Below are 23,136 nucleotides of genomic sequence, written 5' to 3' on the forward strand. Positions count from 1 at the left end.
TATATATTTACAAATGCTGTTATTCACTTATTTCTTCTTCTTTTTATATTTTTTATAGCCCTCCTATGGCTCTTTAAGCTGCTTCCCCCTGTTCCTACTCTTTATGCTAATTCATTCATTAATTAATGAAGTCTTTTCCAAAACTATTACTTTAAGAAATAAAAATGGACTCTTGAGACACTAACGTTTTATGGCAAACATGTATTGACTTGCGCTTCACGATAGAAGTTGGGTATTTTTCGAACGATATGACAAAATAAAGCAACATATGTCATATATTATAAACTACACGGGGGATTACACAGATATTAAGAACCACAAGGTGTTCTTGTTCTACTGGTCCTCTGTTTGTGTAGATCACGTCGTGGTTTCCCTCTGCGGTTTGACTCCTCAGGCAGAGAAAACCCTGTTACCTGACCATTATTGCACACATAAAGACTCAGGCGTACACATTCACTGCCGGAGAATTCAATACCTGTGAAGAATGATGTCATGCCTTCGCACAATATATGGTCAATCTGATCCTAATCTAACAGCCTGCTCTTTGTCTTTTGGTCTGTTTAATAGTTTTCCAACTGATTTTTTCAGAGCTTTTAACATCTTTCTTTCTCTCCTCTGTCTCTTTTCCCTCTGCTTCCCTCTCCTTGGACATGTTTCTTACAAATTGACCTATTTCGCTGTCTCTGGTTTTCCATCTATTTTGTTTCTTTCTGCTTTCCCTTTCGACTTTTATCCATTGTACTACTCCCTATTACACTTATTATACCTTTTGTCCATCCCATTCTCTGCCTTACTCTATCCTCTCACCGCTTTCCCTCCCTCCGTCATCACACTGTGTGTTTCTTTAATAGCTTGGGGATATGGATGACTGTGTCCTGCGGGGCCTTCTGTCTCTGCTGGCCTGCCTCAGCCAGCTCTTCCTTCTCATCAAGGTTATCGCTCTATCTCCCTCTCTACCTCTCTCTCTATCTCTCTCTCTACCTCTCTCTCTCTCTCTCTCTCTCTCTCTCTACCTCTCTCTCTCTACCCCTCTCTCTCTCTAATTCTTTCTATCTCTCTCTACCTCTCTCTCTCTCTACCCCTCTCTCTCTACCCCTCTCTCTCTACCTCTCTCTCTCTACCTCTCTTTCTCTCTCTCCACCGCTCTCTCTCTACCTCTCTCTACCCCGCTCTCTCTACCTCTCTCTCTCTAACTCTCTACCCCTCTCTCTACCTCTCTCTCTCTTTCTCTACCTCCCACTGTGTAATCTTTTTCACTTCCCCCTCCTTATAAGGTTGTTTTTTTTTTCATCTTAACTCTTGTTTTCCCTTAAGCCACAATTTCCAATCTTCCTCTCCTGTGATGATTTGATCCGTTTGCTCATCCTTGGTTTTTTTTGTATCTTTTGACTCATTATTAAATGGAGCTCTGCTTTGGTACCATGTCTCTGCTTTTTTTTGTTTCATTTCTCTCCATGGGATTTGTTCTAGCCTGTGTTTTCTGTGTAAACAGGAGTCACCCTGAGGGTAAAACACACACAGAATGCTTAACCTGCATAATTTCTGGGTTAGAAATGGGAAAAACATGAACTCAGCTTATACTTATATACACACATCTGCATGTTTCTGTGGATGGCTGCAGTGTGTGGACAACTTTCATCAGTTTTGCATGTTTAGATTTGTACTTTTGCACCAAATCTGTATTTTTTGTTAAGCCGTCACATGTGTAGAGATGACTTTTGCAGCAAATCTACTTATTTCTATAGATTAAGTACAAATGTATACATTACTGTACATCCATTACTTTGGCTGCTTTCACTTGCATACAGTTGTGTTTTGCTTTGTGGCTGATCATAACACTGTATTGTTAAACTGGTTGATGCTTTTATGTCTCTCTAATGCATTGTACATTCTGTGGCTGCATCAGGAGCTGAGGGAGAAACAGGTGAGACAGCAGGCTGTCCTGGATGACCTGTATAGAGTCAAAGAGGAGAAACTGAGGGAGCTACAGAGGCGTAAGGAGGAGGAGATACAAAGGAGGAAGAGGGAGGAAGAAGAAGAGGCAGCCAGGTGAGTTTGACTGCAAAATGTGACCTTGATGTTCAATTAAACACATTTTCTGTGTTAAGCTTTAAAACCCTGCATTTGCTTTCCCACAGACAGGCGAAGCTAGAGCAAGAGAGAAGAGAGCGGGAGAGGAGTGAGAAGGAAGAAGAGGAGGCGCGTCAAAGGAGGCTCTTGGAGGAGCAGCGGGCGAGACAGAGGGAGGAGGAGGAGAGGGAGGCACAGGCTCGCCTCCGAGCAGCCCAGGAGAAAGCACAGGAAGAGGAGAGAAGAAGGAGAGAGGAGGAGGAGGAGGAGCAGAAGAAGAAGAGGGAGGAGGAGGAGCATAAGAAGAGGGAGGAGGAGGAGAAAGAAAGGAAACAGAAAGAGGAGGAGGAGGAGGTGGAGGAGAGGAGGAGGAAAGAAGAGAAGGAAAGAGGAGGACATCAGGTGTTGCTAGTGGCTCAGCGGTCCTCCAAGCTGTCCACGTATAGAGCTCTGTACTCGTTTGTTGCCCGGAACGCAGATGAGCTGAGTGTAGACGCAGACGGCCTTATAGAGGTACGAGACACACACTACATCACACACACACTACGTTTGACTCCCATATTCACACACACACACACACACACACACACACACACACACACATACTTGCCATTAGATTCATACAAATATCCCAGCGTTTCATATTTCAAGGATTCCTCAAAAATCTTGGTTTCGACAACCATTTATTTCTTTTAATTTGACATTTTTTGGGGTAAAAATGGATGTTTTGCATGTACAACTAAATTTTTTTGGAATTATTATCATTATGAATTCTTTCTGTCGGTTATAGGCTACAGTATGTTTACTCTGTGGCCCACATCTTAGCTGACACTAGCATCATCACTCAGCAACATGATTATACGTATATGAACGTTAGCCTACACGTATGTAGAAGAAACAAATACATCACAAATAGCATGTAGGGGTACGTGTTTACTAAATGAAAAAGAGTACCTGCCTGCTTTTATGATCACGTTAGCTTACTTTATAGCTACTGGCATAAGCCACTTAACTAATACTGTAAGTGTTGCACTGTAGGCATAATTACTTGGCTTAGCTACTTTGGTTACTGGCTAACTTATGGATGTAGAGTTTTGCTATATTTGTTAGTTTGTAATATAATGTTTGATCAGTATGGGCTTGTGGGGTGGAGGAAGGACAGAAATGAATAGGGTTGTCCCATTAGCATAGTTTATAGCTAGCTAATTAGCTAATATTCCTGTAGTTCTTGCATTTTTGGCATAGCTATTTAGGTTAGTTACTTTGGGGAAGAGGAGAAATTCTTCTACAAAAGAGGGGAGGAAAGGGGTACATCACATGAGGGTGAGGGGGGTGCCGGGAGGATAAAAAGCACTCCCCACACTGCGCTCCTCGGATGCACAACGAGGGATTTGGGGAAAAAACCCAGCACAGAAAACGGAAAACTGGAAAACAGTCAAAGGAATGAGTTGTCAGATTCGCCCAAGTAAAAATGACAGCAAGCACTTGTAAGTAATTATGATTGCTGTGTGATAGTAATTGGTCCCAGTGATTGGTCTAAAATATGACCGCAGTTGGGAAACAACATGTTTATCATCATTATCTTGTTATGTCTGATTGTGGTCGATTATTAAACTGTGTTTTCCATGATGCAGGTGAATGAGCAGACTGTCGGTGAGCCTGGCTGGTTGTGTGGGAGTTACCGTGGAAACAGGGGCTGGTTCCCCCAGAGTTACGCAGAGAAATGTCCTACCCCCACTACTGCTGAGACTGGCCCTTCTTCACCTGGAAAACATCCCTGTCCGCCGCTACCACCACTAACAGGGTAACAGAGAAAGAAACCAGATGGAACTGTGTCAAAGACATTTGTCTCGTGTGATATTCAGTTCCCATGCACTAAAGATATGTAGTTTTATGCTGTCTGGTTGTAATTAATGCTACAGCACTGTTGTTGGGTTGTTTTCATTCTTGCGTTGGCTCCTTCCCTAATGGTTTGTCCCTTTTGTTTCACCCAGAGTCCCACATGGGGAGGTAGCAGGTGACAGCACTGTTCATACCCAATCAGATGCTTCACAGGTAAAGCTTGACTTCAGTTTACTTTTAACTCCAGAGGGTTTCTTAGAAAGGAAACACATTCCTAATGGACAGATACAGATTTTGGTGACCTACTCCAAATGCAAACTGAAACCCTGTATTGCTACTGTGTCAGTTCAGAGGTTGGCATTCGACTTCCGGATTGAGTAGCTGGACTGTGTCACTGTGGGATCAACCTGTTTTTATCTTCTCTGTATTTACTGTCTGATGTCAAGCATTACATGGACATAAGTCTTTTTAAAAGGTTTTTAGAACACTTGTCATGAGTGTTGCCAGTTTATTAAGATTAAAGCTGCTATAATTCATATTTTTATATACAAAGTACATCATATGACAAATGGAGTCTCTCACAATGACAAACCCACTGAGAGTTATTGTCCAATTCTGCTGAGCTTTTTAGCTTCTTTCAGCTCATTGTCTTGGTTTTACGGCACACAACTTTACTGTTTTGCTTCAGTATATATGTTAGTTATATATGTACGAGACAAAGTTAGCAACTAGCTGCGAAACACAGTGGAGCATTTAACAGCTAAAGAGGCAGATATTTCTCTCAGCTAAAGCTAAAAGGAGAGTGAATATTGGACTTGTATTTGTCAAGTAGAAAAACGTGACTCTGAATAAATGCTGTAAATAAATGTGTAAAACGTTGTGTTTACAGCTTGTTGCTTTGTCCCCAGGTAGACAAAACATATATATAAAATTAAGGTTTAAATGTTGGCTTGTATGCTGTTGAGCTATAAACAGGGTTTGGCAGCAACTAACTAGGTCTGGCTGAGCTACACACACTACTGATGACACACAAACACACACACACACACACACACACACACACACACACACACACACACACACACACACACACACACACACACACACACATACATCTTCAACAGCAGCATGACTGCATATTTATAGCTTTTCCCTATTGAGAGTACCTCTCTCTCTGCCTTTCTGCGGGTCACACGGACATTTAAAGATTTCCATTTCCCAATAGTTAAAATCAGTGTTAGTAGGTCTCATGGTCAGAAAGTTACAGGTGAGTAGAGATATTTTAAGTGGCTCTATATCTAGATGAGTCACCTCGAGCGTCCGTTGTGCCTTATGGGAAACCTCACTGCTCTTCCAATCTTTCTCCTCAGTCCTCCGTCCCTCTGTTGGCTCGAGCCGTCTCCTCGTGGTCAGCCACCTCAGAAACTCGCCTCAACATCTCCACCAGCGTGGGTGACGCCATCACTGCGCTGCTGAGCTTCTCACAGGGTGACGTCATAAGCGTGCTGCAGCAGAGGGAAGACTGGTGGTTGGGACAGCTCAACGGGACACAGGGATGGTTCCCCAAAAGCTATGTCACTTTGGAGACGGGTGGAAATACAGAGTATGAAGACACGCGAGTGTAGACACATACACACACCTCTGATGTTAACTTTAAGCTGATCATAAGACTAAACTTGACTGTGTTCTTCCCATTCTAGCATGGATGCGCTTGACACATCTGATTCAGTTCAACTAGAGGGTAAGTATAGTTAAATTATAGAAAAAGATTTACATTTAATCATGACAAGCTTAATGTCGGACACACTTAAATTCTTGTATTTGATCCTTACCAGAGTATGTGGCCTTGTACACATATGAGAGCCCAGAGGCAGGGGACCTAACCTTTGTTGAGGGAGATGTCGTCATGGTGACAGAGAGAGGAGGAGAGTGGTGGCGAGGATGCATCGGGGATCAGACGGGGGTTTTCCCCTCCAACTATGTCCGACCTGTTGAACCAGAGGTGAGTGAAGATGTACATTGATATAACCAACGTTTTTGCAGTTTCTGACCTTAATTTGGGATGTTTGTAAGAACAGAAACACAATTTCAAGTTAATTTTATTTATTTTAGCTTATATACAAAGTGATATTGTAATGATTAGTCAGCTAGAAGCAATGGATATTTTTTATCAATCATACCTTTGCTTCTTTCTTTATTGTTAGTAAGACAAAACCAATTTTGGAAACCTGTGACATTCATTTTCTTCCTACATAATTTTCTTTAATTCTGAATATAATAAAACGTGTTTGTTACTTTACTCATTCATTTCTACTACTTTATTTATTTAGGCAACAAAACCTGGAGCTCCAATCAAAAAGCCTGGTGAGACAGCGATTTTCTCTCTCTTTCTCTGTCATATGCACAAACACACACACACACACAAACACACTTACACAGCCTGCTGATTCTTATGCTCATGACATTTACCTGATCTAAATTCATCCTCAGCTCTATCTGTTTGGTCAACAGAGATCGCCCAGGCGGTCACCACTGCCGTCGCTCCGACGATGCACCAGCTGCGTCTGTCTCCAGGGCAACTTATTGTGGTCCTGGCTAAGAACTCCACCGGCTGGTGGCTCGGAGAACTGCAGGTCCGTTATTAGAGCTATAGAGTTATAGTCATCTTATTTATCACTGGGTAGAGCGTGTACCATTAAGCCTTAGTCCTTAGTGCAGCGGCCCGGGTTCGATTCAAGCCCAGGGTGCTGTGCTACATGTCTTCCTCTCTCTCTTCCATTTCCTCTGTGTGACTGTGCTTCAGGATATTTTTTAAACTTTAGAATATCAGTAACAAGGCTTTACTTAAGGAATAAATGTGGCTCTTGAAGCTTATGTGCAGTTCAAGGTCACTTGCACCCTGGAGCACACTATACAGTATGTATGAGTATTCCGTTAAAGTGGTAAATATTAACCACAGCGACTGTGTTTTCTTCCTTTGTTTGAAAGATGCTGAGAAAATTTAAACGTGAAAAATTTGAATGCCTTATAAACAGACTTTAAAGAGATGTGATGCAACGCGATACACTTTAATGTATAGCGTATATTATAACTAACAGCATTTTTAAAAATATAAATAAATTGTCCACTCAAACGCAGCTCGTGCTGTCGATGTTTTTGTGTCTGCTGACTTGTCCGACTAATGAGGAGCTGGTAAGAGGTGGACAGCAGGTAACAGGAGCGATAACAGGGTTGTCTAAAGAGTATACATCCACAGCAGTGAGAGCTCAATCCTCACTGCCTGTTTTGTGCTGAGACTGCGGCTCTAGCTCCGGTTAAGCTCTTGGCGAACAGTTTGGACAGTAATGAGACAGCTGAGTCAAGTAAGCAGCAAGGGGGCATTTCAGACAAGGCAGACAGAATTTGAATTGCCGTTGTTGGAGGATTACAACAGCTTTGTCGAATTGTACTACCCCCTCAGTAAAGCAATCCGTTAGTCTGAGCTTCGGCTTGGTTTATGAAGGCAGCTGATATAAATTCACAGTAAAGACCCAACACCATAGTTTGTTTGCACTGCGGAGACGCTGGAGGTTCAGCCTTCTAGCCCGACAAAATCGATTTCATCAATTCATCTCTTGATTTAGATTTCAGAGCTGAACCAGCAGACGATTGATTTACCCTCACTGGCTCTCTTCCCTCCTCCAGGCTCGAGGCAAGAAGCGGCAGAGAGGCTGGTTTCATTCCTCTCACGTCAAGCTCCTCGGCCCCTCCAGCAGCAAGCCCTCTCCCTCCCCTCTGCCAGGTGATGGCTGTCAGACTTTAAACATAAAGATGATGTGGTTCTGTCTTACATCATCAAGCGGACAGGTTAACATTTATTGGCCGCGATTACTTTGAGGACCCAGCCAATAACTGCTAATAAACTTATGTGCCTCTGACTTTGATAACATTGCCATTCCTAGAACCACGCCACTAGTAAATATTCTGTAAACTTAACCGTCTTAACTCACATCCTTATAAATACCCATTTGTGCCTCTGCCCCGCTCAGTGTGCCAAGTTATTGCAATGTACGACTACACAGCTGCCAATCGGGATGAGCTGAGCTTCTCCAAGGGTCAGCTGATCAGCATCCTGGACAAGACCAACCCGGACTGGTGGAAAGGAGAGGCTAATGGGGTCACGGGCCTGCTGCCCACCAATTATGTCAAGATGACAACAGAATCTGACCCCAGTCAGCAATGTAAGTGAAACACAAGCTTTTTTTCTTTTAACTTAACAGTTTTTCTCAGAGGGACAATATTTCTCTGTCATACTATTTGAGAGAAAATCAATAATTCACACTTGTAGTTGGGACTATTGTGGGTGTGCTGTTGGGGGGAAATAAGACTTAAGAAGAAATAAGAACAAAAGGAAACTGATTTTCTTTTTTAAAAAAGTATTTATCAGCTGTGGAAACAAACTGATAATCTGATTGGTTGACTCAACTCACCGCAGGTACAGTAGATTCCTTATCCATGTCAGAGTATGCAGAGACTGACGGTAAGAGACGGCTTCTGTCACTGAGGGATCAATGGTGAACATAAACCCACTGCACTAAGAGGCTGAATACACGTATTTTGGGTGTGATACTTGAAACGAATGGGGTCTCACTCCTTTAATTAACAAGATCATTGTTAAATTGACATTTAAGTGTCCCTGGAATGGATGCAGAGACTGACGGTAAGAGGTGGTTTCTGTCACTGAGGGATCAATGGTGAACATAAACCCACTGCACTAAGAGGCTGAATACACGTATTTTGGGTGTGATACTTGAAACCAATGGGGTCTCACTCCTTTAATTAACAAGATCATTGTTAAATTGCCATTTAGGGGTCCCTGGAATGGCTGCACCAGCAATTTAAAATCATTCAGGACTAGCCACTCTGACGGAAAATCTCTGTTAAGTAAAGTTAGAGGGGGTCATCCTTATGTTTCCCGGGCGCATAAATCTATGCCTTTGCTGATTTAATTCAGGATCTTGTTAGGGTTAGGTTTTACGGTTAGGATTAGGATAAGGGTCAGGGTTAAGGTTAGGGGATAGTGTTAGGGTCTACATAGGTATTTTTTCCGCGGAATTCAGCAGCATTTGTGGAAAAATAGCAGACTGGGTAACATAGGACCCTTTCTGTGACAAGTGGAGAACATCAGACCTTTTTTTAAAGTTCGTATGCTGTCACATACAAAGCGGGGAACATAGGTTAGATCTAGCAGGCGGTTAGCTTAGCATAAAGACAGGAAGCAGTGAGAAAATGTTAGCCTGGCTCTGTCCAAAGCACAACCTAACGTATAAATATGCCTACCAAGACTTGTAAAGCTCACTAAATAACATGTTATATTCTTATTTGCATTAACTTTACAAGCGGAAGGCTAGTTAGCTCTTTCCCTGTTTTCACTCTTTACGCTGAGCTAAGCTAACCGTCTTCTTCTGTAGCTTCATATAGCGTACAGCTGAGAGTGGTGTCACTTTTTTGATCTAACTCTCAGCAAGTAAGTGAATAACCGTATTTCCCAAAATGTCTTCACCGGGTCACAGAAGAAACAACCACTGATTGGTTTTCAAATTAAGAGCACATTTCCTTTCATCCTAATCAGTCACGTTTTTGGAAGCTTCATTTTCCCGTAGCAGGTTTGATGGTTTATGATGACTTTTAAGAAGGAGGTGTGTGTGTGTGTGAATTAGTATTCATAGCTTGTCCCCCAACAGCAGTGGATCTTTGTTAACAAGAGTGAACACACTGGACGTTTAATTAGGACGAACTTGTAGAAGCTTCAGACACAAAACACTATGAAATTTTAATTCTAATGAACATGAAACATGAACTCACGCACAACCCTGCACACAAGACCTGCGCTCCATCAGAGGAAAAAGAAATTACCATCATGCTCCAGCTGATATGATTAGTAACAACATTTACATTTCCAGAGATACATTCCAGAGATACATTATTAATGCACCTGCATGTAAGGGTCTAGCATTAATATTCAAACTATATTAATGTCTCTCCGTCTCTCCTACATCTCACTCACCTCCCCCCTCCCGCTCCTCCACTTCATCTCTTTTTTTTTCCTCTGTAGGACAGTAATGCTGGCTTTCTTCCCTACTGCTTCTCTTCCTTTTCCTCCTCTCCTCCTCCTCTTCCTCCCTCCTTCTGTCTGAGCCAATCCGAATTGCCCTGTCGCAACAGGAAGGCCAGCCGCCAGCGACAACAGCCCGGCACTGCTCTTTCCACCTCACTCGTTTAGGACTGTGGTGTTTCTGTGCTCCTGTTTTTGATCCCCCCCTTTTTTTTTACCTTAACCTTTTCGTCTCTAAATTTCCTCCTCTTTATTACGCACCCTTATCTCTCTCGCCCTGTGTTTCCCTTGATGTTTCTTAAACAACTAATTAACCAGGGGAGCGAGGCAGAGGCAGAGATGCCTTTTTTTCCTCCCTCTGATACAAAGGCATGAAATGTGCAATTTTGCTAAAGATAAATGGAAATATGAATCGTAAGAGTTTGGTTACACACTTTAATGGAAATAATATGTAAATGACGTTAGACTTAAGTCATTTAGTTTTCTAAATTTAAGCTAGGAACCCGTAAGAATTTCTTTTTTTAACAGGGTCACTCATTCTTGCACTAACGACATTAAACCTTGCTTAAAAAAACGGACCAACATGAACACTTACTATTGCTTTAATCACCAATAACCTTGATTGCTGCTTGCTAACGCTTCGCTTGTACTAAATGAATTGTGATTTTGTTATTCACTTCTTATGCACTTCTCGATATATTAATGCTTCCAAGTGATTAAAGTTGACACTCATCCTGTACTGAACTGTGATATCACCAGCAGAAACACACACACACACACACACACACACACACACACACACACATACACGCATACCAACTGGATAATGACACCACACTGCTGACATTTCCGTCCAACTTTTGCCAAGTTTGAACCTCAAAGACTACCCAGTCTTCCACCGCTCTTTTCCTCGAGCATTAGCTACTTTACTCATTCACACCTATGCAACCAGTTGGAGTGGGCGCTCCACCATGAAAGGTGCTTCATTTTTCTTCATTAATTCAGTGTCCTTGGTAGCTGTGTTCTTAGCGTTAGCGTTACCTGCTATGTCCCCTAAGTTCATGTACTGCAACTACAATGTGCCTCACTCTTGTCTGTGCATTAAATGTAAATAAAATATAGAACTGATATTAAAGGGAGATTTTAACAAGCTGATGTGTGTAGTGTATGCTGTATTTCCTCCAGACACTGTATAGGTGAATGACAGTAAAGTGTCTGTGCATGTTCCACATGCTTGTGCGTTGCTGTGTTTGTTTGTGCATGCCCGCATGTTTGCCTGCTTACATGTGCATGCGCTGTAGGGTGTGCTGACCTGATGACGCTGGACACCATGACTCCTCAGGAGAGGAAGAGGCAAGGTTACATCCATGAGCTTATACAGACTGAGGAGACCTACGTGGAAGACCTGGAGCTGGTTCTAGAGGTACGGACCAACACACACTCACACACAGACACACAGAAACATGTAGTGGTAGTTTCTTTAGTATCTGACTTCTCTTTCCATTTGCATCTGTCTGTCACTCAGGTCTTCTACAAGCCCATGTCTGAGTCAGGGCGTCTAACAGAAGCTGAGATGGGAATGATCTTTGTTAACTGGAGGGACCTGATTATGTGCAACATCAAGCTACTCAAGTAGGTACCATACACCACTTTTATGAAGCATTTTTGGAAGTATTGTGGCTCTACACTGCTTCCCTAATTGACGTTTAGGGCTACTATATGCTTAAGGGAAGAACTATACACTGAGAGAAAAAAGGTCCCATATTGTAACAAGTGAGATTTATTTATTTTTTTAATCCTCCGTGCTTGTGTTCGGGTTGTCCGTCCATCCCGAGCTGTCGTACAAATGTCCACTCTGACTTGATTAGACGGATTAGATTTTGGAGTTCAAAGGTCAAGGTCACTATCTACTCTGTAAAGTGTCCTGAGATAACTTTTGTTATGATTTGACACTGTAAATAAAATTTAATTGAACTATGACCCCGCAAAATAAGTTTTTGACAATAGCTCAACTATGACAACATTTTGCACAAATGTCGATTAGGATAAAATAATGAAGTGATGACATTTTATATCCAAAAGGTCAAAGGTCAACTTTACTGTGACATCATAATGTTTCCATCCATTATTCAACCCCAAGACTCTACTGAATTGGTGACACTTACCTTGAAACTGTGGTGATTGTATAGCTCATCTGTGCTGCTGGGTTGAAGAAGTGTGTGCAGCATCCATGTTTCTCCAAAATACACAGCCTGTACTCAGTACAGCATGAGCTGCGTTCGAGTGTTTTTTGAACATTAACGCATGTAAAAATGCTCTAGTATGAACTCAAAATACAAGTATTACCCTGGAAATTAGTATAATATGTCCCTTTTAAGGGAAAATCCACTATAAAACAGATTTCAATCTACTGATATGTCTTTCCCAGGGCGCTGCGCGTCCGTAAAAAGACCGAAGGAGAGAACATGCCGGTTCAGCTGATAGGGGACCTGTTGGCTTCGGAGCTCGCGCACATGCAGGCCTACATCCGTTTCTGCTCCTGCCAGCTCAATGCCGCTGCCCTGCTGCAGAGCAAAACCCACAGCCAGCCTGACTTTAAAGACTTCCTCAAGGTAGGAGCTGTAGATAATGGATAGTGACATTTAAGAAACTAACTTTTTCTGGTAAAGTAAAAAGCAAAACAGACTAGGCTCACATGTTCTGAGATGCAATAAAATATACATCTTTATCTCTCTCACTGTCTGCCTCCTCTTGAGCAGAAGATAGCTACTAACTACCGCTGTAAAGGAATGCCACTGTCCAGCTTCCTCCTCAAGCCCATGCAGAGGATCACACGCTACCCTCTGCTCATAAAGAACGTATGTGGAAAAATGCTCTCCGTTTGTCTAATTACAATACTCACCCACCCTTTTTTTCTGTTATTTTATTGTGATTTCCTGTCTCTCTCCTTCTCCTCTTCCTGTTGGTCAGATCTTAGAGCACACCCCGGATGGTCACGCGGACCGCAGCTCACTGAGAGAAGCTCTGGAGCAGGCCGAGGAGCTGTGCTCTCAGGTCAACGAGGGAGTCCGGGAGAAGGAGAACTCCGACAGACTGGAGTGGATACAGAGCCACGTGCAGTGTGAGGGAGCTATAGAGGTAATTGCATTGAGACATTTTTATATTCTTGGGTGCAGATCAAACTTTTTTTGTAATTTTTATTACTGCAGTGAAGTCATAAACACTCTCTAGAATACATTTTATGTCGGATGCCACTGTGATAGATTTGGCTGGAGCAACAGAATTGATGTTATCCGTCACTATAACTGATGCACACACACAGTAGCAAAGCCAGGGAGCATTTTTCATTAAAGCACTTACTGTACTTGATAGATTTCTTCCTTTCCTACGTCTTTCTCAGTCATGCCTCACTTTCTTTCAGCACTTGGTCTTCAATTCGCTGACTAATTGCCTCGGGCCACGCAAGCTGCTTCACAGTGGTCGGCTTTACAAAACCAAAAGCAGCAGGGAGTTGTGGGCTTTCCTCTTCAATGATTTCCTCCTCTTCACACACAGCGCCAAACCCTTCTCATCTTCAGGACCGGACAAGCTATTCAGCCTCAAGACCAACATACAGCTGAAGATGTACAAAACAGTAAGCGAGAGGCTACACAGGCATGAATATAAAAAACCTTTGTGTTGTCAAAGTACTTCTTCCCTTGCTTTGGTTTTTCATGAAATAGTGCATAGGTGAAGTCTTATTGTTTTCCTTGTCTGGACATCCATCCATAAGTCACTCATCACTTCATTTTCTTCTCCAGCCACTGTTTCTTAATGAGGTTTTGGTGAAAATGCCACCCGACCCGTCCAGTGATGAGCCACTCTTCCACGTCTCACACATCGATCGTGTCTACACGCTCAAAACTGAGACCTTGAATGAGAGGTGCGCATAAACATGTGCATCTTTACACTCTTCACACTCAAAGCTAATCATACTGTGTAAAGGACTGATGTATTTATTGTGTTGGTAGGACAACGTGGGTCCAGAAAATCAAAGCAGCATCTGAACATTTTATAGAGACGGAGAAAAAGAAGAGAGAGAAGGCTTACCAAGGTAAACATAGTGATATTTCTCCTGATGACTGTGTGCGTGAGCGTGTGTGCACGTGTGCGTGCGTGAGACAATTTGAAATCAGCTTCCCTAGAATATCTCATACCGTATCGTCATATATATCATATCTCCTATTTTAGCATCTCTCTATTTTAGAATAAAGAGATACTAAATAAAAAGGCTAAACTTTAAGTACAATATAGACCAACTTAAAGGTCTCATATTCTAAAAAGTGAAATTTCTATGTCTTTTTTATTATAAAGCAGGTCAAGGTGCTGTATAAATAATGTGAAAATATCAAAACGTTCAATCCACAAATGCACACAGCCTGTATTTAGAACCTGTGTCTTTAAACGACCTGTCAAAACTTCTGTACAGTTGTGTTGTCGCAACTATACTATATATATATATATATATAAAGGTAGAAAGTGCCAATGTCATTCTCCGGCTGCAATGACGGACAGATGCGGAAGACCCAGAAATACTGACCAATCAGAGCAGACAGGCCTTTTTTTTGGGAGGGGGGCTTAGAGAGACGAGCACTAAAAGGGAGCGTTTCAGACAGAGTGAATACAGGTATATTCAGACAGACAGTATGAAAAAAATAATTGTTTTTGTATAAACATGTTAACATGCTCTAGTATAAACCAAATATACAAGTATGACCCATGAAACAGTCAAAGACTCTTTGTACTCTGCATACAGTACGTCAAACTGCACCTTTTTAACCCACTACACACACCGAAGCCCTCATTTGCATTTTTTTAAATCAATCTAGCAAGTGAAGTGTGAAATATACCTTTTTTAAAAATTAAATGACCTACTCCTGTTAAACGGAAAAAAAACAACATAATCATCCTCCTCGAAAAATGCCCCTCACTCATAACAAAGGATCTTTTTCAACGAGGAAATTAAAAAAGGGTGTGTATGCAGCGCAAACACAGGCACACAAATACACTAGCACACACAAAGCATACACTGAATGTGGTTTGAGTTGTATAAGCACCTGTATTAGCAAATTGTCCACACATTATTGACAAGAAGAGCTGTTTAACCTGACAAAATGTGTATCGTAGTGTTATAAGCAACATCCATTTGTTTGTTTTAGCACGTTCCCTGAAGACCAGCGGTATCGGTCGACTGTTGGTAACTGTCACTGAAGCCCAGGAGCTCAAAGCCTGTAAACCCAACGGTAAGGCCTTGTGAAGGAATAGAGATCCTATTACTCTGCCCTCTATTTATCAATTCACATTTCATTACAGGATGTATTGCATAAGTAATGACTAGTTGTTTTTTTTATTAACCCATATAATTTCTCTCCAGGCAAGAGCAATCCGTACTGTGAGCTGACAATGGGGGCTCAGTGCTACACCTCGCGACCCATCAGCGACACTCTGAACCCAAAGTGGAACTTCAACTGCCAGTTCTTCATCAAAGACCTCTACCAGGACGTCCTGTGTATCACTGTGTTTGAGAAAGACCAGTTCTCCCCGGACGGTCAGTGGATAAAAAGACACGCACAACAGAGAGAGGCTCACAGAGAAAGAATGAGTCCTGCCTGTACAGGATGAAGGGAGCGCAATAACCTTTTGTTATGGTTGTAGATTCAAAATCCAACGTCAATCAGCCTCTACTAACATTTGATGGAGTACATTTATTTGTCTCAATTTTTTTTTATCAGTTTAACTAAATGACTGATTTCTGCCTCTTCAGATTTCCTGGGTCGTACTGAGGTTCCCGTGGCAACTATAAAGAAAGAGATGGAGAGCAAAGGCGCCGCAAACCGCCGCCTACTGCTGCACGAGGTCCCTACTGGAGAAGTTTGGGTCAAACTGGACCTACAGCTTTACGAGCCATCTAAATGAGGAAAACACACAGCCAAAACACGCCCTCGGGCACACACACACTCGCGCGCACACACACGACTTAATTTTACAGTTATGAAGAGAAGATATTTTAAGCATAAAAAGCTACACATATTTAAAAGTGCCTTTTTGTAGCAGAGCAGGGGTTGCCTTAAAAACTTGATTTTACCGTCACTGCTGGTTCCCCCTGAGCTACGCAGACCCATTTAAGTGACCTTTAACAGGGAGGGGGACCTTGCCAGAAAATGGAAAATGACAAATTGATAAAGTAGTAATATATTGTGGAAAAGGGTATTCTTTTTACCGACAAACCAGCTAAAATGTGAACAGAATTGGCCAATTTTTGTAATACTTGCAACACTATTTTACCTCTTAATGGAGGAATACAGCCTGTCCAACATGTCATCATCTGTTGCTATGAACCCTGTTATACATTAGCCTGCACACCGCCACAAACGTCGTTGTTATGATGTCTTTTCAAATGTTGCACACTACTGTACAATGTAAAATGTCAATGGTTAACCCTAAGTATGCCATTAAATCCTGAAAATGGCATGAATAAATTGTACATACAGTAAACATCCTTTCTGTGCGGTGGGTTAATGTTTCACTAAACACATTCCTGGTTTCCTGTAGATGCAGTAACCTTTTTCAAGTATAGTAGCCGGGAAACATACGAGGTAGTTTATTTGGATGTAGGCGAGGGCTGAGGTTGTTGTAAACTTGCTGGTTGCTGCTGACGTCCACGTGTAGAAAGGGAGCAGCCGGTCTGATGGCACCTTCCATCTGGTGTGGCAGTTGAGCGGATGTGATATGGTATGCTGTCGATTCTGGAGGAGACACAGGTGCACGGCATTACTTCTTGCATTACTTTAACTGGATTGCTTTACCGTAACCCTAAAGGTGTAACTCCGGAGCAAAATCATCTCATGTTTGTTTTCGGCAATTACATAAATCAAATAAGCCATCGAGACACTTTTTTTCCGTGTAACAACTATTAACGGGGTAATCCGGTAGGGGCGCTAACAGCTGGAGGTGGCTAACACTGATTAGCTTGGGGCAGTATGGGGAAGGCATTAAAAATTTTAAAGATTATTTTTTTGGCGCTTAATCAAGCCTTTATTAGATAGGACAGACAGGAAATGGGGTGAGAAAGAGGGGGAGACATGCAGCAAAGAGCCGCTGCCTTAAGGACCTTCAGCCTCTTTACATGGGGCAACTGCTCTAACCTCTGTGCCACTGGCCGGCCCTGAAACAGCTTAATTCACCACTAATGCTGCTCAAAATAACACCAAACGTCTGTGGTAGCATGAGTATCCCTACACATAAAACAAAGCACCAGTGGGCTCCTTCATTTTGGATTGCATTTGGTAATCGGCTTTAATGGACTTTAGATGTTGGTGCTTTGTTTTCTGTGTAGGGACTCTTATCATGCTACTGCAGCGATTTGGTGTTATTTTGAGCAGTATTAGTGGTTAAAAAAGCTGTTTTAATGCCTTCACCGCACAGCCCCGAGCGTATCAGTGTTAGCCACATCCAGCTGTTAGCGACTCTCCAGGATTTCTCCGTTAATAATTGTAACACAAAAAAACTGTCTCGATCGCTTATTTGATGTAAGTGTGGAAAAAGACCATGATTTTGTGCCAGAATTACACTTTAAGCGCTGTGTTGTACCGCCGCTGCAGTGTTACAGAAAATATATAGAAAAATGTAACTTCTCATTATAGTCTGTACCTGCTGCACTTCGTTCCTTCAGTCTCATCCTCCGCTTGAGTTGTTGTGGATGCAGTGACGGGACGATCAGATGAGGCTTGAAGCAGTATGTCGGCCTGAGACATCACAGACTCATAAAGAGGACAATCACTCTGAGGTAGCTTCTTAACTTGTCTCTTTGTGTATTTACATCCTAAAACAGAAGGGAAATTGGTTAGCCAACATTAGCCAAGCAAAGCTACTGATCATACCAGACCAAGTAAGACTGTAGTAGCAAAACCCCTGAGTATATTGAGTTTTTTTTTTATTTGTAACAGGAAGAATGCGTTATTCTTTCAAAAGTTATAAAGTCTCTGCAGATACATCAGCTCAAAGTCAAAGCATTCATATACTTTATGAATTTCCTTCTGTGAGATACCAGATACCTGCTTCACAAGAACGGGCTGCTCTCTTTTCCTTCAGTCTTTCATGTAACTGAAGGTACAGCGGGTCATTTAAGTCAGCTGTGCTGAGCTAGGGATAAAGCAGTGCATATCTTGTCAGTAAGACACATTTGGAATATTTCAACATTTCCAAAGCTAGGTTGTTTTTTTTCAATATATGAAGTGAAATATTTAAGTTACAAAAAGAAATTCACCTTCGCCTTGGAGGATTGTGGCTTGTTGATGTGCATAAGAAATGGGTTGTATTCACTTAGATTATATGTCTCTAGAAACACAAATCCCTGAAGATAAAAGTGAAATTACAGCAGTCAGATAATTACTTATTATAATTATTTTTCTGTTTTTGTTGTGATAAACAAAGCACAAAAGAAATATATTTGTGTGAAGGTACGGAATTAATTGCTTCCATTCCAAAGCAATTATAAGCCGACTGAATGGTGAGATTAGCATCACCTTGGTGTTGCAGTGATGGAGGTAGTGACTGTATAAGCTCTGGCATCTCTTGACCGCCGCAGGGCTGCAGATGGAGACGTGTTCCTCCACTCTCCTCTGTAGGGGAAACCATACACGCTCAGTCCAGCGCTTGTGCAGCATCTCCCTCCTCCTCAGCTCTGTTACGTCCCGATGGCTCAGAAACCTCTCCAACTCCTCAGTAAAGATACATTTCATAACACAATGACGATTCAAATTTGTAAGAAGCATCATTATTTCACGCCACAAACTGCAAATTAAAGACTCTGGAAAGCCACATAAGTTTGCCCAGCAGCTTACCTTCACAAAACCATTCTCCGTATCCAGTAACGGTCGGATTATTTCTTTCACCTGTTGATTTTCAGTCTCCATCTTGGCCTAAATAGTAAAATGCAGTAAGAAAACGCACCTTATCTTTTTGTGCAGTTATGAGTGTAAATGAGTGCAATACCTGCAGTCGTCTGAGGGAGGTGTGAGAGAGCCAGTCCTGTTTGGCCCCCAGCTGTGACCCAGAGGGTGAGGCCTCATCTTTTTTCTCTGCTCTCACACAATTACCGCTGCTCCTGGTCCTCGCACTCGCCTCATACATCCTCCATCTATGGTCTGTAGGGTCCTTCACGTCGGCCTTGCGCTCCTGAAACACCACAGTCAATTCTGTCATCATTAACTGTGTGATGAATAGACAGAAACAACATGCTGGAGTTACAGTTTTGCACCGCACACTTTTTTAAACACACTCATTGCAAATATACAGAAGGTTCCCAAAATCCCAGCCTGAGTTCACAGACGGACCAGACACGATCGTGTAGGTGAACAGAAGGCAACAGAGGCTAGCACAACAGGCGCCGACAGATCACGTCACCACCTGGAAACCTGAGCTGCATCTCAGTGTTACACAAACACATATGGTGGGACCTATACTGTATGACTCTGCACTATGGGGATCTCGAGCAACTTTGGCGTCAGTACAAAGATGGCAGCTTCCTCCCTTGCTGTATCGTCTAAAATAATTCCACTATCTTTGGATTTGGATTCCCCCGGCAGGTTTTATCATCTGCATGTTATCTGATCCCCCACCCCCCTATTGTCCTGAGTTAAGAGAGGATAACAGTGGCTACCGTATCTGTCTTGAAAAGGTTTCAGGTTATTGACATTCATCTTACCAGGACACTGAGATTCCTGCATTGTACATTCAGACCGAGGACAAACAGGGGTAGCCAGGCATTCAGAAAGGCATTGTACCCCCCGCTGCCTGGGCTGGCCTGTGTGCACATAACCCACTGTACCTAGGCAGCCCCTCTGATAACTTATTAGATGTCAATAAGTCCTGCTGTTTTGTTTTTTTACCTCTGATTTCAACAAGCTGACAGGAAAAGGTGTGTGGAAGGTGATCACACCACTGCTGTTCTTCTTGGGGCTCATCCCTAAATCAGGGGGGGGGGGGGGTTCAAAAGTCATAATTCGCTTATTTATTTACTCTTGTTAGCAGTGCTACATGCTTAAAACATGGCATCACTCAAGCAGTATTTCATGACATTAGCATTGCTACATAGCGTCTTTCTGTATAGAATGTTCCAGCCCGTCACCATAGCAATGTTATCGTTTCTTACCTTTGTTGACTCGTCTGGGTCACAAGTTCGTGGGAAAAACGGCCAAAAACAAAAGCAAAAATGAACCAAACCTCATTGTTGGGGGGTCATGTCATCACATTAAACACGCTGTGACGCTTTAAAAGTGTGGCGACTTACGGTCTCCCCTCCGCAGGCTAGCTTCAGCAGAGGAGCAACGGCACACAGGCCTCCTCCAGGTGCCCCGCCGTCTGAAGGCTGTCCGTTGCCATGGCAACGGCTCACACGCGAGCAAAGAGTCTATCTTGGCACAAAAAAACTTCCTACATTTTTTAATATAATAATAATAATAATAATATATTATATTTCTGTAACTCAAAGTCGCTTGACAGATAAAAAATAAAAACAGAACAAAAAAAATGTATCGGTAGGCGGTGTACAGGTGTGACAGCTGATGACGTATTTAATAGGCCTTCATAAATATTATTTTCTTAAAAAGTGCAGAAACACGTCATGAAATTCACCTCGTATCTCCCCTCTATGGCTCTCAAATTAATACACACACATGCTCAGACAGGACCTATATACATGCAACCAATGGAGAGATGTTAGAGCGAGGGGGCTGCCAGTGACCGGCGCCCCGAGCAGTCGGTGCCTTGCTCAACAGCATCTCGGCAGTGCCCAGGAGATGAACTGGCACTTTCCAACCACCAGTCCACACTCCATTCATGGTCCACACAGGGACTCGAACCAGCAACCCTCCGGTTCCCAGCCCAGTCACCTATGGACTAAACTACTAACCCATGATGGCTATCTTTGTCTACTGGGTACCAATGTATCATCTCTAAGGGCATGAGGAATGAGTGTGGAATAGTAATCTGGACTCTGGTTGACACCCAGACAATGACATTCAAAGAGATCAGGAGTGAGGAAGAGAAGAAACATTTCATTAAAATCTGAAAATAGTTGGACACACTGCATTTTGTTTTTAAACCCTTACAATATTTGAAATAACCCTTTAAATAATTGGTTGCAGACATTTGCTTCTTAAGCAAGGAGGTGTCCGTTTCGGTGAGACACTATGAGGTGCAGTAGGTTAAGGAGTTGTTGTGTGTTGGTCCTAATACGCCTGTTTACACCTGGTGCGCATAGGCTGCTACTTAATGTGCGGGTATTAGCTGCGTAAAGGCAGGGCAGGGCAGGGCTTTGGCAGGGTCATAACTTGGGAGTTTTCACTGCTTTTCTTTCCTTTGGTTGCCGAGTCCAGGACAGGGGGGAGACCACATGGATTGGTGGACTTGGTTGGCAGCGATCATTGCCCTGCTTTGGATTTTCTGCTTTATAGACGGTAAGAGAACTGTAGTAGAGATTTGGAGGCGTTTCGGGAACGCTGTGACACCGGAAACAGCTGTCTTATATATTCACAGCATAAGAAACAAGACTTTATCTCTATGGATCACATTACGTAGGCGGTATAATGTACCAATATTTTTTGCTGGGTAAATATTCTTACCTTGCAGAGTTGCCAAGGATTGCTTATGGTTGCCCGACACATTTAAAAGGATACGCAGCGCACTGGGACATCTTGGATCAGTAAAATCATAACATTGATTCTATTTTTCACCCTTCAAACGCTTGATAAGAATAAAGTGTAGGTGCAGGTGTAGCCATTCATGTCACCCACTTCAACTTGTAGGAGTGTGTGTGGTGTAGAGTAACAGATAGAAGGCCTGACTCGCACAATCTTGTTTTTCTTAAACCAAGTTTTGATGAGACATTTAAAACATTGTAAATGGTTTTCTTTTGCATTTTTATGTATGATATACTATATTCATATATGCTTAGGCTACTTGTTGCAATTATAGTTTTGACAAAAGTTAAACGGGTATACAGGGGTTTATCATTTTAAAGCTTTATTGCAGACTTTGTGATTTGTGATAATGTCAGAGGATGGGTCCCGTGCTGAGGGGCGCGCGTAATTACGCCCCAAAGCACCTGCTTCGCGTGCTCAGGTGATAGCCGCCGCCCACATAGCTGGTGAACACTTTAATCCAGTGGCAGACGCTGTTTGTAATGGTTGTTGACATTAGCCAAGGTGTTAAATTAGAGCTGACCCCGTCACCCTCTTATCTCCAGGCAACGCCGTGCTTGAGCTGCGGCTGCTCTTCCATGCCCTGACCAAAGCTGCATGTCACCTGTACCTGGCCCTTCTCCCGCTGCGCCGGGCAGCCGCCCACTTCGCCGATTGCGTGAGATACCTGCTCAACCATGCCCAGCAAACCCCCTCTCCCCAGGGCGGCTACCTTCACCAAGGTCAGCCCCTGGCCAGGAAAGGCACGCTGCACTTTCTGGAGGGCATGTGCGTGGTGTGCGAGACGGTGCCCAACCTGATGGGCGCAGGGCTGAGCGTGGGCGCCGCCTTCTGCCACATGCTGCAGGGAGGTTTCTACGTGTTGGCGGCCACGCTGCGCACCATCCAGCTCAATCTGTTCTCCCAAATGAACGGCGAGAAGGATAGGTGGGACAAAGAGCGGCACAGAGCCAAAGAAGGCGAGAAAAAGCTAAATTCTAGAGTGTTGGAATACATCTCGGTGTTTTGTCAAGACCCCGTCAGCGCTTTACGCATCAAAGTTGACGTACCACCTGTGTATAGATAATTTCCATCCATGTAAGATAATAAACGGGTTTATTGGCACATAAGAGGCCTTCTTCTAACTGCTGAGGGGTTACAGGGGCAGGCAGTGCGTTGATTGGTTTGAAGGAGGTTGAACTTTGACCCCTGGGTTTAACCAAGATGATGTTGAAGGTTGAAAATCAAGAATGTATGGTGCATTTTGTTACATTTGTTTTACATTTATTGAGATGTAAAAGAGTTACAATAAATGTCTCAAACACGTCATTAATGGGTTATGGTATTTGACATTGTTATAGTTCCATTCATGTATATACAAATCAAGTGTTGTAATTCAGTGTTTACTTT

At 42.8% G+C, this 23,136-nt stretch overlaps 1 protein-coding gene across 1 annotated transcript in view; it reads left to right on the plus strand.

Moving 5' to 3' along the window:
* The window catches only part of itsn2a (intersectin 2a), a gene marked incomplete at its 3' end in the record, with an annotated part of 38,746 nt that extends 22,785 nt beyond the window's left edge, over positions 1 to 15,961 (plus strand). Inside the window, exons 17-40 of the mRNA XM_083934707.1 lie at positions 852 to 932; positions 1,907 to 2,049; positions 2,139 to 2,583; positions 3,705 to 3,874; positions 4,065 to 4,125; positions 5,283 to 5,515; positions 5,613 to 5,653; positions 5,748 to 5,914; positions 6,243 to 6,276; positions 6,424 to 6,545; positions 7,597 to 7,693; positions 7,941 to 8,132; positions 8,387 to 8,431; positions 11,308 to 11,429; positions 11,532 to 11,638; positions 12,435 to 12,618; positions 12,766 to 12,864; positions 12,977 to 13,144; positions 13,428 to 13,640; positions 13,807 to 13,928; positions 14,017 to 14,099; positions 15,205 to 15,288; positions 15,420 to 15,593; positions 15,810 to 15,961. Coding sequence (XP_083790833.1) covers positions 852 to 932; positions 1,907 to 2,049; positions 2,139 to 2,583; positions 3,705 to 3,874; positions 4,065 to 4,125; positions 5,283 to 5,515; positions 5,613 to 5,653; positions 5,748 to 5,914; positions 6,243 to 6,276; positions 6,424 to 6,545; positions 7,597 to 7,693; positions 7,941 to 8,132; positions 8,387 to 8,431; positions 11,308 to 11,429; positions 11,532 to 11,638; positions 12,435 to 12,618; positions 12,766 to 12,864; positions 12,977 to 13,144; positions 13,428 to 13,640; positions 13,807 to 13,928; positions 14,017 to 14,099; positions 15,205 to 15,288; positions 15,420 to 15,593; positions 15,810 to 15,961 — 3,339 coding nt within the window. The remainder of the gene's footprint in view (positions 1 to 851; positions 933 to 1,906; positions 2,050 to 2,138; positions 2,584 to 3,704; positions 3,875 to 4,064; positions 4,126 to 5,282; positions 5,516 to 5,612; positions 5,654 to 5,747; positions 5,915 to 6,242; positions 6,277 to 6,423; positions 6,546 to 7,596; positions 7,694 to 7,940; positions 8,133 to 8,386; positions 8,432 to 11,307; positions 11,430 to 11,531; positions 11,639 to 12,434; positions 12,619 to 12,765; positions 12,865 to 12,976; positions 13,145 to 13,427; positions 13,641 to 13,806; positions 13,929 to 14,016; positions 14,100 to 15,204; positions 15,289 to 15,419; positions 15,594 to 15,809) is intronic.
* Between the last annotated feature and the right edge of the window lie 7,175 nt (positions 15,962 to 23,136).

The sequence above is a fragment of the Echiichthys vipera genome, assembly GCF_963691815.1.
Source record: "Echiichthys vipera genome assembly, chromosome: 19".
Classification (NCBI taxonomy): Eukaryota; Metazoa; Chordata; class Actinopteri; order Perciformes; family Trachinidae; genus Echiichthys; species Echiichthys vipera.